Source organism: Sarcophilus harrisii, chromosome 4, assembly GCF_902635505.1.
Source record: "Sarcophilus harrisii chromosome 4, mSarHar1.11, whole genome shotgun sequence".
Lineage (NCBI taxonomy): Eukaryota > Metazoa > Chordata > Mammalia > Dasyuromorphia > Dasyuridae > Sarcophilus > Sarcophilus harrisii.
The window spans coordinates 39,139,488-39,154,190 of record NC_045429.1 but is presented as its reverse complement, the minus strand read 5'-3'; the positions used below and the strand labels follow the sequence as shown (position 1 = coordinate 39,154,190).

The following is a 14,703-nucleotide window of genomic DNA, read 5'->3' as shown; positions in this document are numbered from 1 at the left end:
TACATTTATGTGTGTATTTGTGCCTGTTTTTGCATAAAATCTATTTTCCACAAAGACAGTAAGAGAATTTTTAGCAAATTTTTTTTTTTTTTTTTTTAGGATATGGGCCTTCTCCTCACCTACTAGTTCATGTTCCTATTTTTTTTCCCCCAAAAAGACAATCTAGTTAAAGCAGAAAATCAACAAGGATTTATTAAGTGACTGCCATAGAGCTAAATACTTAAGGCGTATAGGATACAAAACAAAAAAAATGAAATGTCTGGAATTAGAATTATAGGCTTTGAGTTTATATTCTAACTCTGTTTACTGCCTCTGTAATCCCTAGCAAAGTTACTTAATTTCCCAAAGCCTGACTGTAATGTTGAGGCTAGTTTTTTGGAAGTCCTTTGGACAGGCCTTAGTCTTAGCAGGATAAACGCCATGAAAATGGTCAGGAATAGAGTCTAGAGTCTTTATTCTGGTGCAGTCTTGATCTTAGTGGAGGAATACAGGATAGTCACCAGGAGAATGGCCAAAAATGGAATATCTCATTTCCATCCTTCTCAACCCTTATATACTTTAGTACAATTACATCATTATAGAATACGGAATATGTGTGAACTAGAGAACCATTACATCACCATACTAAGTACTAAGTATACAAGTGAACTAGAGAACTATCATCTTATCAATTCCACTGAGTTAACATTTTGTTTTAAGTAAATTTCTCCAAAGGTTCCAGCCCTCTACACCTGACAAATGTAGTTTCACACCATACTTTCTCATCTCAGTAAAGAAAGGAGAGATGTTCTCATATCTCCTTTGTTGAGTCAATTATATCATCATAATTTCACAACATCCAATTTTTGCTATTCTGCTTTCTACTCTATTTATATTATTGCAACACTTGTATATAAAAGTTTTTCTGATTTCTTATTTCATATAGTCATTACTTACTATATCAATTACTTTTATAACAGTAATATTTCATTATATTAGCTTACCATAATTTGTTTAGCTATCTCCCAACTGATCAATATACACCCCCCTCCCCACACACACAGCTCTTTGCTCTCTCTCTCTCTCTCTCTCTCTCTCTCTCTCTCTCTCTCTCTCTCTCTATATATATATATATATATATATATATTTTTATTTTTTTTTTTTTTTTTTTTTGCTGAGGCAATTGGGGTTAAGTGACTTGCCCAGGGTCACACAGCTAGGAGGTGCCAAGTGTCTGAGATGAGATTTGAACTCCAGTCCTCCTGACTTCAGGGTTGGTGCTCTATCCACCTCGCCACCTAGCTTCCCTTCTTTGCTCTTTTTAAAGTGTTGCTACAGATATTTTGGCATATTTTGAGATGTCTCTTTTCATCATTTGCCTCCTTGGGTTAGATCCCAGAAGTGGAATCTTTAGACCAAAGGGTATGGGTATTTTAATCAGTTTTTATAGATGTATAATTTTAAATTGCCATACAGAAGGATTGCTTCAATTCACAGTTCCACTGATAGTATGTTTGTATGCCTGTCTATTCACAGCCCATATATAACTAGTGCTTACTATCATGCCATAATGCAACTAGAAGAAATAAAGTACCAAAGATCCTTAGAAATGAATACAAAGCCAATTGGATGGCTGGTGTTCATTATGGAAGAGATATCTTAAGTTAGCTAAAGTTGATATTGTGTATTTTTTATGACACTTGGCATTTCATAAAACACAGCCCTTATGGAAGTTCTTAAACCTTGGATAGGGCTTTAGCTCAAATCTAATTCAAGCCATGACACATAAAATTCAATTGAATATTTCTGGAGATGTTCTAAATATTAATCTGTAGTAGGAATGTTGTGGGAGGCAGGGTTGGAACAGGAGTGGCTGCTTAGGGTGTGGAACTGCACTGGATGCTAAATGTGGTATAGATCTAAAAGCTGCCTGGGAGGGGTCTGCCCTTTGGAGGAGCCATTTGCAGATGGCTCTGTAATCAACTGCAATTTGCACCCCTGTTGGCTATACTACACTACCATTCCCCAAACTTTTTGACCACATGCCTAATTCACTTTCTGCTTGAATACCAGTCTAAGTCTGGAAGGGGGCGGGGGTGAGGATGGCAATGTACATGGACAAAAGGACCACATTGAAGCCATTGGACTGACTCCAACATTTGAACCAGATGTCTTATTTAAAACAACAACAACAAAAGATTGGTCTACACTGGGTTCTTTTGAAAAGTCAGTATGGTTATAACTTTCTATACTCTCATCAATGAATAATAAAAGGAAAAAGAAAAAGCTCAGAGCTTGAAGTCTTTCTTCAGATATATTCATGGGAAATGGAGAAGGGGGCAGGGAATCAACTACAGGCCAGAGAAATATTTAAGGAACTTCCAAGGAAAGGCATATTGAAATTTCTCTTTCAATACAAGTCAAATACCATTACTACTGAATTCTGTAAGTGGTAACAATTGTTGTTGTTGTCCTACTATTGTTTTATATAGAAATTTGTTTTATTCTGGACTTGTAATCATTTCAGTGCAGGGAAATCTCACCAGTATAGGTCAGCAACTCCTCTGTGATTTATAGTGTTGGAGAATTCCTTGGAATACCAAAAGTTTAAGTGATTTGCCTGTACTCACTCAATTAGCATACAGAAGAAGGTCCTACAACTAATGTGTAGCTGCTGTTGTTTATCCTTCGTCTCCAAGAGGACCATGACAGGGGGAGGTGATGCTGTGACATGCAAGTAAATTGGATTTAAGTGAGGGAGGGCTGTGCAAGGTCACCTGTCTCACTTTCCCCTCCAGGGACATCTGGGTACTGGCAAGATAAAGATCAAGATGACTGGAGATGGCCCTGAATGCATTGCGAGACATTGGCCTTTTTAACTAAGGTTTTCAACAGATCTCAATTTGTCCAAGGCAACATCCATGCAGTGATTAAGGCTAGGTGGCAATAGAGGTAAAGAATCTCCTCTTGCACCTAGTCAAAAAAAAAAAAAAAAAGCTAAATACATAAGTAAATGAATAGATAGATAGATATGGAGGGAGGGAGAGAGGGAAGTGGATATGACTGCTATTTACATTCAAAATGAGTCAATCTGGACACAAACAATAACCAAATGGGGCTGGCTTGGTCTAGAACTTATTGGTGGCCAATTAAAATCATGTTGGTTTTGGTTTAAGGCAGAAACAGGGCTTGAAACCTGGACTTCTTTACACTGAGGCTAGCCCTCTGTCTCCCATCCCATGCCTCCTGTCATCTTAGTGACTATAAGTTGAAATCTTAAATTGGAAAGGTAATGTGAGCTAGCAGCTAAGAGCACTAGACTTGGAGCCAGAAAGTTCTTAAATCCTGCTTTAGATAATTATTGATAATATGACTACTGGGCAAGTCACTTAACTTTTCTAGACTGAACTTTATCATCTAAAACATAGGAATAATACTTGGAGCAAAACTCTCTTTTGGTTCATAAACTTGAAACTGTAAAGTTGCAGGGGACCTTAGGGCTTGTCTAATCCAATCTCCTCATTTTATTTTTAGGGAAACTGACCTCTAGAAAGGATAAATAATTTATCCAAGATGCTATCAAATAGGGGTGCTTTTGAGAGACTTTTGAGAGTTCCTTGTATAGTAAAGAACTAAAATCAGTCAATATGTGAAGCAGCAAGCCTTATTCAAATTAAAAACAGAGACTCTCAAGGTAAAAAGCAAAATAAAGGATTTATTAGGATCTCAAGAGAAAGGGCAACTCCCAACAGAGAGGAGTGCAAAGCACAAGCTACAAACACAGGATTATATAGACCCTACCTCAGAAGCCCCCATTCCCTCTTCTGACCTTTTCTCCCATTGGCTGGGGAGTTCTAATTTACCCAGAGACTAAATATATACCCCAGAAACCTAGAGAATACTGGTCAATAGCATACTTTTTACCTATTAGGTACTTAATGCTAATGAAAAGGTGTGTGTTGGGGGAACAGGAGGGAAAAGTTTGTTTATCTAAAATAGCTGAACACTTGCAGCTTTTAGCTATAGCTCAACTTGTTATTGCAAAGTCTGAAGTCATAATTAGGGCATAGATCGAATCCCCATGAGAGGTCTTTTCTCAATGTATTCCATTCAGTCAGTAATTAAAGAGATTAATTCAGACCATTCACTGGAAAGTCAAATACTGAACTTAAATACTTTGGCCACATGAGAAGATGAAACTCACTGGAAAGCAAAAGGAGAAGGGGACATAAAAGGATGAGATGGATAAAGAATGTTCTGGAAGGACTGAGAGAACTTTGAGAGATAGTGGAGGAGAGAATGACCTGAACAACCAAATAACAACAACATACTGGTGCTAAGGGGTGATCTGAACTCTGTTCCTTTAATGCCTTATTCCTCTGCCACCTTCTCTCTTGTGATCAAATGGGAAAAAGTAAATTAGCTACTTAGCAAACTTTAAACTCTATAAAAAGTAGTTGTTATTGTGTGGTAGGTCATTAATACTCATCTTCCCTGATGTCAAAATAATAACTCATATTTCCATGGAAGTTCATTGAAGGAAAGGTTGTTGTATTTTTTTTTTGCCCTCTGATACATAATATCTATCATCATGTATTTATTAAGTGCTTACTATTTGTCAGGGATGGTTCTATGCAGTGGAAGTACAGGGATGAAGAATAAGATAATCCCTACTTGCAATCAAGTCACATAATCATAGCAGGCTGGAAGGCTTACAAAGCATTGGGCCCTCCTTATTTCATGTGATTCTTATGGGGGAGATAGGTACATATAAAGCATCTATATAAAGTTAATAAATACAAATTTATGCAAGGTAGTTAAACAGAGGCAGTTTGGGAGAAAGGATACTAGTAATTGAGGGGATCAGAAAAGGTTTTATGCAGAAGATAATTGGAGTTTCATTCCTTAAGAAAGAGAGGGCTGTAATTAGGTGAAATGAGGAGAAAGTGCATCCGGGGCATTTGGGATTATTTGGGCAAAGACACAGAGATGAGAGAGGGGAGAGGAGGAAACAATCTGGCTGGCACAGATTGAGAGAGGGAGTGTAGTAAACGAGGCTGGAAAGAGAGTTTGGGGCTAGGTGGCATATGGCTTTAAAAACTAAACAAAGGATTTCATATTTTACCCCAGTGGCAAAAGAAATCTCTGGATTTGAGTGGTGGAGTCCTCCCATCAAATCTGCATTTAAAGAAAATGACTTTGGCAGAAATCTGTGAAAGGGGAGGGAAGGGAGAGATGAAGAAGGCAGACATTTTAAGAGACTTTTATAATAGCCTAGGCAAGAAATGATGAGTATCTTAAGTAAGATGGTTGCCATGTGAGTATTAAGAAAGGATCAGATGTCAAAAATGTTGTGAAGATAGAAATAGCAAAATTTGGAAACTGGATATATGGGAGTGAGAAACTGAGGAATCTAGAATAATATTGGCTTCTAAGCATGACATACTGGAGAATGGTTGTTTAATACGTATTTGTTGTTTGATCAATTATAAAAGTTTACAACACTCCTTTCTCATAACAAACCTTTTAAGATAGGTAGCATAAATATTATTGTTCTCATTTTATAGATAAGTAAATTGTGTCTCAGAAAGACTAAATGATTTATTTGGCCATATTCAAACAGCTAGTATTTAGAGGCAAAATTTTGTCTCAAGTTCAGTATCCTTTTCCATTATGCACATCATGCCTTATTTTACTCCTTTAGCTGTCCAGACCTTATTAATATTATGAGCTCGTCTTTATCCGATATACCTTGGCAAAGAGACCCAAATGAATAATCACATCATATGATAGAGACATCTACCTATTCTGTCTCTATGCAATCTGTCCCCTAGCCCATTGTTTTTCCTTACAATCTCCTTCTCATCTTCTCTTTTTCTTTTCCTCCCATGAGAGAAAGCAGGAGGCAAATGTAGAGGTGAGCACAGTGCCCAAAACCACAAGTGGTTCAAGAACCATCACATAGCCAGGGACTACTCTCTGATTTCTCCAGAAAAGGAATACAAGTCTCTGTCTGACCAAATCTGTCCTTCAGTAAGAGAGATGTGAACACAGCTGTAACGTTGGACAGCTGAACAGTGAGCACTATCCCCAAATTTCCTCCTTCCTTTCTCTGCCCAGACTTTTATTGGCTTTGATAGTATTTCTCCCTGTGGTCTGTTTCCAGTATGGCAACTAATGCCATCTACACCTCTTTTAAATGCAATTTAAAAACTGCCAGGAATTTAAAGACCTTTCCCACATGTGAAAGAATGAACTTCAAATCCCAAACCTTCAGGTTGGGTCTTGGCTTTCCAAGTTACTAACTGTTTGACTGTTGGCAAGAGATCTAAACACTCCGAGCTTCATTTTTCTCATCTGTAAAATAGGAATCATGCTATTATTTATATTCCTTATCTCAATTTTGATGCCAGAAAAATATTATGTAAATGTGAGCTACTTAATCATATCTATTTCTATAGATATAAATGGCATCTTTATTCTCATACAATAAATAAAATATTTCTGCTAAACATAAAATTGGAAAAAGCAAAAAAAAATTGTGAATTGAATTTTATGGCCTCCAATCCTAATAACCAATTTTGACAATTCACAAATATCACAGAAATCATTGGAATTTTATATTCCTTAATATTTAGAAATTAGGAGACCTAGGAGTTACTTACACAGGAAAAAACAACTGAACTTTGACCTATTATCAGCACTTAATAGCCAGTTAGTCAACAAGCACTTATTAAGTGTCAACTGTGTGTTGGGCACAAGGATAAGAGTTGGGGGTACAAAGAAAGATAAAATATAAGGCCTTAATCTCAAGGAATTTAATTGTGGAGTAATATCTTAAACTGTTCCCAACTGGAATTTAACCCACTTGGAATTTAGTAATAGTGCCAAAATGTATAGATCAAAAAAGTCCTGTTTTCAAAGTATCCTTTCTTCTACTGAATAATGTCCTTAGACCCCCACTATGATCCAAGGATAGATATCATTATCTCTTTATATGCTTTATTACATAGCCCTGATATTCAAGAATTTGGGATACTATAGAAAGCAGCTAGGTTATTCATTATATAGGATACTGGACCTGGAGTTCAGAAGACAAAAGTTCTAATTCAACCTCAGATACTTACAATGTGACCCTGGGCAAGTCACTTAATCCTGTTTGCCTCAGTTTCCTCATCTGTCAAAAAAGCTAGAGAAGAAAATGAGAAAACACTCCAGTATTTTTGCCACCAAAAAAAATTGAGATCAGACATAACTGAACAACAACAAATGGGTTTAGAACCAGTTCTTAACTGTGTCCATGATTTTGGAAAGGGTAGAAATGACATTGGCCAGCTAAATGGCACAGTAGATAGAGTCAGGCCTGAGGACGTGAAGAATTGAGTTCAAATTCAAATCTAGCCTCGGATACTAGCTGTGTGAGTTTCTTCATTTGTAAAATGAGATGGAGAATGAAGAGGCAAACCACTCAGGTATCTTTGTCAAGAAAACCCCAAATGGAGTCATGAAGAGTCAAACGTGATGGAAATGATCAAATACTTTCATAAAGTGAAAATTCTTTATATTTGCACAAAGTCTTTTGCAAGAGGTGAGATGAATGTAAATACTTTCACTGACATAGTAGCCCTTTCTTTACCCTTAGCCTGTCTGCTTGAGTTAGATTTTTTGGTTGCAAGATCTGGGGACTTTAGATGACTGATTTCTCATTGTAATACAGTAACTTAATCACCTAGAAGTAATATGACATCATGACTGGTCAGAGAATCAGGAAGACATGGAATCAGATTTGATTTCTAACACCAAAAGGCTGTGTAACCCTGGTCACTTAATACCAATGCACCAAGAAATTCTTTAAAGACTGAGAAAGTACAGAACAATAGTTGTTCAATTGTATTCAACTCACCATGGCTCCATTGGGATTTTCCTGGCAAAGATACTAAAGTGATTTGTCATTTCCTTTTCTAGTTCATTTTACAAATGAAGAAACCAAGTCAAACAGGATTAAGTGACTTGCCCAGGATGACATAGGTACTAAGTGTCTTGGTAAGATTTGAACTCTGGGAGACTCTTGTGCACTATGGCATCACCTAGTGCCCAAAGTGGTTGCTGATCTAATTTGGTAGAGGATTCCCTCAGGAAATTCTCTCTATATCAACAAAAATAATAACAATTGGCAAATATGAGGCACTTCAAAACTGATAAAGCATTTTACATATATCATTTCATTTGATTCTCATCACGACCCTGCCCCCCCCAAAAAAAAACAAAACAAAACTGAGTACCTAAATATAATGGATTTTATCTGTCTCAAATGAGAGTCTCAAATTAAGAGACTTCCCATGGCTCTATGCCAGTGTGTCTGGTGGAAACAACTTCTCTTGAACAAGAGATAACAAACTTTTGAATGTTTGTTGGGAAATATACATTACTACTGGAAAACAGCTAAACTGTGAGATGATGACAATGATACAGTCCCATAGCTAGTCAGTCTAAGCCCTGAGGGATTGTTAGCCTATCCGAACTCCCTCTTGGACAGTATTAGCCCTGGGAAGTTTCCAAAGTGATTCTATACACTTGACCTTGCAGGGTATTATTAGGATGGCTATAGGGATTGGTTTGGGAGACAGTTAAAGAGAAAAACAGAAAATAAAGCAAAAGAAAAGGAAAATCAAAAAAAAAAAACAGCTCATAAAATTTTCCTAATTTCTTAAGAAAAAGTTGACATCAAAAAGAAAAAAAAATTATGTATATTGGGAAAGTGTAGATAAAAAGGGAGAAAAAGAAACAAATCTTATATATTCATCGTACAGGTGAGACTGAAGGAAATGGTAACTGTCTATTTTCTTGATCATGTATTTCTGTCTCAACTCCATTTGTGGTTTTTACAGAACTTCCTGAAATTTATCTTCTCTTTAATTTTCTCAACACATCTATACACCTTGCCTATAGCCATTACATGTATTTGGGAATGTTCTGAATATGGCTAATAGCAGGGGAGTTTTATTATGGCTACTGAAGCATTCAGGCACTTCCCAGGGTGAAAGAATTATGAGGTCATGATTAACTGGCATCCAAAAACTACTTGTTTCCCTTGGCAAAATTTTCAGCTCCTCTGACACACGCACTTGAACCCCATTCAATTCTCTTGCTGAAAGACCAAATACCAGATTTAATATTGAGCAAGTGAATGAATGAGTGGACAATTCACAAAGTGGATTAATAGGTCAGTAGTTGTTTTTTTGTTTTGTTTTTTTTTAATGAAGTCACTCTGTGATCCGATACTATTTTCTCAGTAGGTGAAAGAAAACAAATGAGTACTGGAAATGGAATCAAAAAAACTGCATTCAAATTCCAACTCTGGATTTTATCAGCCATGCAACACTTTAATAAATGATTCTCTGTGATATTCAGATTCCTTATCTGTAAAATAGGAATAATTATACCTTCTTGGGAAACATCTTATTGCAAGTGGACCACAAGAAGAATTTGGAGTCCCAAAGAGGAGGAGAAGAAGGAAAAAATATTTATTAAGCACCAGCTGTATCCCTAACACTATGTTAATTAAGCATTTTATAGTATTGTCAGAATTTATCAGTTTAACAACAATACACAAAGAATAAACAGTAGAAAGAATACTGCACAATAGAAATGAAGAAATCTGAATTCTATTTCCTCTTACTAACGTAATTACCACTGTAGATCTACTACTGCTCTGAACATCAATCTAGTGTACTGGTTAAAATCAAAGTATTTTCTTCTGTTTATAAATATGAAGGAACAGTCTTGTCAGGAGTGTTTGGTAACCACCTTCTCTAAATACCTGTTCAGATTCCCCAAGTTGGAATTGCAAATTTCACAACCATTGGAGTGACTTGAAAGCAACAGATACCACTGAATTAAAATTGGAGACTTTGAGAAGCTCCCTTAGAAAGTAACCATTAGTATGTTTTTCTCTTATAAGAGCTGTCAGTGTTTAGACTGCAGTAACAATCTATTCATTGCTCCAGATATAATAACTATAATTAATTCCATATTATAAGGTCTTTGTAAGGTTGACTCTACAGAATATGTCAGTACGTACATGTATATTGCTCTTTGCTCAGGGGTGCACTAAGTGGTATTTAACATGCCTATTTATAAGTTTATGTCAAGCCCAAACCAATTAGAGGTAAGCAGTCTGGAGTCTGGTGGCTCCATGGAGGCAACCTCCTATACCTCAAAGAGAGTCTGAAACTCTGCTACTGTCTAGGAGTCAGTATAAACTGAGAGAAATCACAACCATAGCATGAGCACCAGTGGACAGATTCTTGCTATTCACTACCTGTGTGACTTTGGCCAAGTTATTTAACCTCTCTTGACCTCAGGACTCTCACCTATAAAAGGAGGACAAGGATGTATGACCTCTAACATCAAAGACATCTAGTTAGCATAATAGAGTGTTGGGCTTGGAGTCAGGAACACTTGTATTCAAATACATGTGTGACTTTGGGCAAGTCACTTATCTCTATTTCTCTCAATTTCCTCAATTGTAAAATGGGAATAATAATAGGAACTACTTCCCAGGGTTATTGTGAGGATCAAATGATAGAAAGGACAGAAGAACAGAAAGACGAAAGAAAGGAAGGAAGGAGGGAAAGAAAGAAGGGAGAAAAAGAGGGAGGGAGAAAATAAGCATATATTAAGTGCCTACTAAGTACCAGGCACTTTGCTATGTGCTTTAAAAGAATTATCCCCTTTGATCTTTACAACAACCCTGGGAGGGAGATACTATTATTATGTTCATTTTACAGCTGAGGAAACTGAGGCAGAAATCAAGTGACTTACCCAAGATGAGCAAGCATGTGAGGCTGAATTTAATATCAGATATTCCTGATCATAGGCCCAATGCTCTATCCACTATGGTGCCATGAGCTAATTCTAAGAATCCCAGAACCTCCAACTCAGAAGGCATAAGCCAGTCTATCTTAAGGCTTTAAATGCACAGGTATTTTCTTCTCAATATCCCTGACAAGCCACCAGCCTTCCTCTATATGAAAACCTCTAAGGATGAGGGGAATCATGATCTCTCCATTCTGACCATTGCATTTTTGGAAAGGCTCAAAAATTAGGTTTTTTCTTTACTCTGAGCCTCTTTGGACCTCCATCACCTGCAACCACTGTCCCTAATTTTGCAAACCTCTGGGGCTGAAATGGACAGGCCCCACTCCACATTTCCATCCCAGACTTTTCAGATATTAGAGAGTAACCATCAAGTCTCTGCTAAGAACGTCAGTTTTTTGATTCCCATGTTTTCATGAGAACTTTAGATGGTATGATTTCAAGGACCCTCTCTATCCTGGTGGTACTCTGATAATGCAAAGCTTCAATTTTGATGAATCAAGGACATGACAGAGTACATAATAGGCCTCTAATTCATCTGTAATATATTATATCCTTTACTCAGTCCAAATGCCAAGAGAAAAAAAAAACCTCACTCTTACCTTGTTGCCTTGAAAACCGGGGGGGCCTATTAACCCAAAGAGTCCTGGATCACCCTGTAAATAAGAAAGATATAAAGATTTTATTTAATAGAAAAGATTTTAAAAATTAACTTTCCCTTTAATTGGGAAATTAATTGCATTACAGAACTATGACTTGTGGGCCAACATTCTTTGACTTGTTTTGATCTGAAACATGCTTCAAGATTTAAAGCAACTCCTATCCTCAACTTGTTTTCCCTACTCACTCTAACCTGAATCTCTTCTTCCCCTAACCCTAACCATATAACACTCCTCATCAATATCCTCCCACATAATCATATTCTGTCTGAGTTGTTTGAGTCATGTAAGACTCTTTATAACTTCATTAGTAAAGACACTGGAATGGTTTGCCATTTCCTTTTCCAGCTCATTTTACAGATGAGGAAACTGAGGCAAACAGAATAAAGTGACTTGCCCATTCCCACAGCTAATGTGTCTGAAGTCAGAATTGAAATAAAGAAAGTAGGGTTTTTTTGACCCCAGGCCCAGCACTCTGTCCACTGCTCCACCTAGCTACCTTATTCTGTTGTGTGTCTCATTTAAATGAGGCTCTACAAGAAGTGTTCTGTCACACTTTTCAGAAATTTTAAGCTCTAAAGAAAGCCATAATTACCAATTTTGTTTGTTTTCTATTTTTTGAGCCTCACAGCACCTAGCACAAAACAGACTATATGGTAGGCACCAAAAAGTTCTAAGATGAATTGACTTGAATTGAATTGTCACATTACACAGTAGAAATTGGAAACTGGAAGAAATGCTTATTTGTTAAAAATAATGGCCAGGATTTTTAAAATAGGGATGCACTGGGACGTAAGGGGATCTGAAACCTATGGATTCATTAGTAGAGGTGTTCTTTGTAGAAAAGTCCCTGAAAAAGTAAAGATTGGCAACTGTTCAGCAACTTATACAAGAGGTAACATGATAAGGTGAAAGTAACAAGAGTAAACATTGAGTTAGCTCTTAAAAGCTTGCAAAATCACTTTCTAGTTTTTCTGAGCCTCACAACAACCCTGTGAGGATTTTACTTATCCATGAGATTTTTATACAAATCAGAAGTTTGATCCCTACTGAATCACAGTTCTATGTCCTATTTTTAGTCCTGCAGAAGGGCTGGAATCTCTATTGGTGGAAGCAGATCCTTCAAATTATCAATAAACTTCTGTTTGACCCACTCTTATATTCCTGAATCACATGTAGATTTGAATATTTCTTTCATACATCACCATGTTGGAAATATATGTTCTTTTCAATAGTTAGTGTTCACTTCAAAGCCATTATCAACATGTTATTAAATTCTATATATTTCCACATTTCTCCTTAACAGTGTTAACCATAATGAGCATATGAGCATTTCAAAAGCAAACTGGTTTAAAGGCTCCTCCAAGCTACCCTATATTTTTACACCAACAAGTAACTGGCAAAGAGGAAAAAAAAATCAAAGTACCTGGTTTATTTGTCTTTGCTTTTGCTGGGAATTCTATTTTAGGCTGTCACCAGAACAGAGAAGGCTTCTGTTTTCTAAATTTTGAGGGGATAGAGTGTACTATATTTATGCTTCTAAAAACAGGCCTCTTGAGTTCTAAGATTTGGATTCCCTTACATTGAGGGTATAAGTCAGCTGCAGATAGGAGAGCAGTGAATGATCCCATTCCCAAAAATAAACATGCCTTCCCTTTCCAAATAATTTCATCAATGAATTTATTTGCACCAGGAGAAGAAATCTCTCCAGTTCCAGGAATCACACACCTGAGGATTGCTGGTGTGAATTAGCTTAATCCTAAAAGAAATAAGGATGTGCTGAATAGGCTTATTTTATAAGGCATGAAGAGAATGGTTATCAGGTTGCAGGGAAGAAACTGGTAAAATACTTTTGGACTGAAAAAAAAAAAAAAAAAAAGATGAAATGAAGCCAGCAAGCACGCGCCACATAAACAAAGACACCCTATAATTGTCCTGGGGAGCTCAAATCTCAGTCTAAACAGAGATGTGGCAGATGCCTCCAGAAAGATCTTCTGTGTGACTGAAGCCCTGCATTTATGAATTTGTCACAGTGTTTATAGGAATGTTAGTTATTATCATGTAGGCTTCTGCTTTATTTTCATATAATGCTTGAGAATTCTCAAACATAGTATGATATGATAGTATAGTATATGAGATAGTATAGTGATATGAGAAATAATCTTAGACTTTTGGAGATGTCTTATTACATAGTACTCCTAGGATCTGCAAAATATTTTATATGATGAGGTTAATTCATTTGGTTCTCACAGCCACCTTTGCTCACAGCTATTTTCCCCATTTTACAAATGAGGAAACTGAGGAGCTAGGGATACTTGCCTAAGATCATATGGGTCACAGGGAGGAGAATGAGTATTTAAGCCCACATTTCTTACCTCCAGTGTAGGACTCTTTATTCTGCTAATATGCAAATTTAACCTAAAGCAGAAATAACATGGCCTGGCTAACTCACTGGGCTAAGGTGAGGATCAGGAGAGATAATGTATGTGAAAGTCAAAATACAAGCCAAAAACAAGGCATTATATCATTATATCTATATATGTACATATATATATATATATATATATGTGTGTGTGTGTGTGTGTGTGTGTGTGTGTGTGTGTGTATGTATAATGCATATGCTTACTTGCTATATAAAGGTAGGCCCATTAGTTGGTAACACAGGGCACAGAGCACTGGGCCTGCAGTCAGGAATACTCAACTTCCTAAGTTCAAATCTGGCCTCAGATACTAACTAGCTATGTGATCCTGGTCAAGTCAATTATCCCTATTTGCCTCAGTTTCCTCATTTTTAAAAAATAAGCTGGAGAAGTAAATAACAAACCAGTCCAATATCTGTGTCAAGCAAACCTCAAATGGGGTCATGAAGAATTGGACACAACTGAAAGTGATTGAATGACACATGCATATATGAACATACATGTAGTTATATATGTATTATGCCATATAGATACAGGGGTGTGTGCATGTATTATATGAGATGCAACTTAATGGCATAGTGCTTGGTGTAAACAAGACCCGAGTTTGAATCTTGCCTCTGACACACACAAATGATGTGATATTTGACCTCAGTTTTTCCGTCTAAAAATTGGCAGACTATAATTAACATCTATTTACATGATTCTTAAATCATGTTAAATATTTTCCAAAGTGAGGTATATATGTATTATTGATCTGTGTATTGTGT

The 14,703-nt window shown here is 36.7% G+C and overlaps 1 protein-coding gene across 2 annotated transcripts in view; it reads right to left on the bottom strand.

Moving 5' to 3' along the window:
• Positions 1–14,703, bottom strand: part of COL24A1 (collagen type XXIV alpha 1 chain) — a 357,598-nt gene that overhangs the window by 279,107 nt on the left and 63,788 nt on the right. For both annotated transcript variants that reach the window (XM_031969393.1, XM_031969394.1), the window contains one exon: positions 11,460–11,513. In XM_031969393.1, coding sequence (XP_031825253.1) covers positions 11,460–11,513 — 54 coding nt within the window. The remainder of the gene's footprint in view (positions 1–11,459; positions 11,514–14,703) is intronic.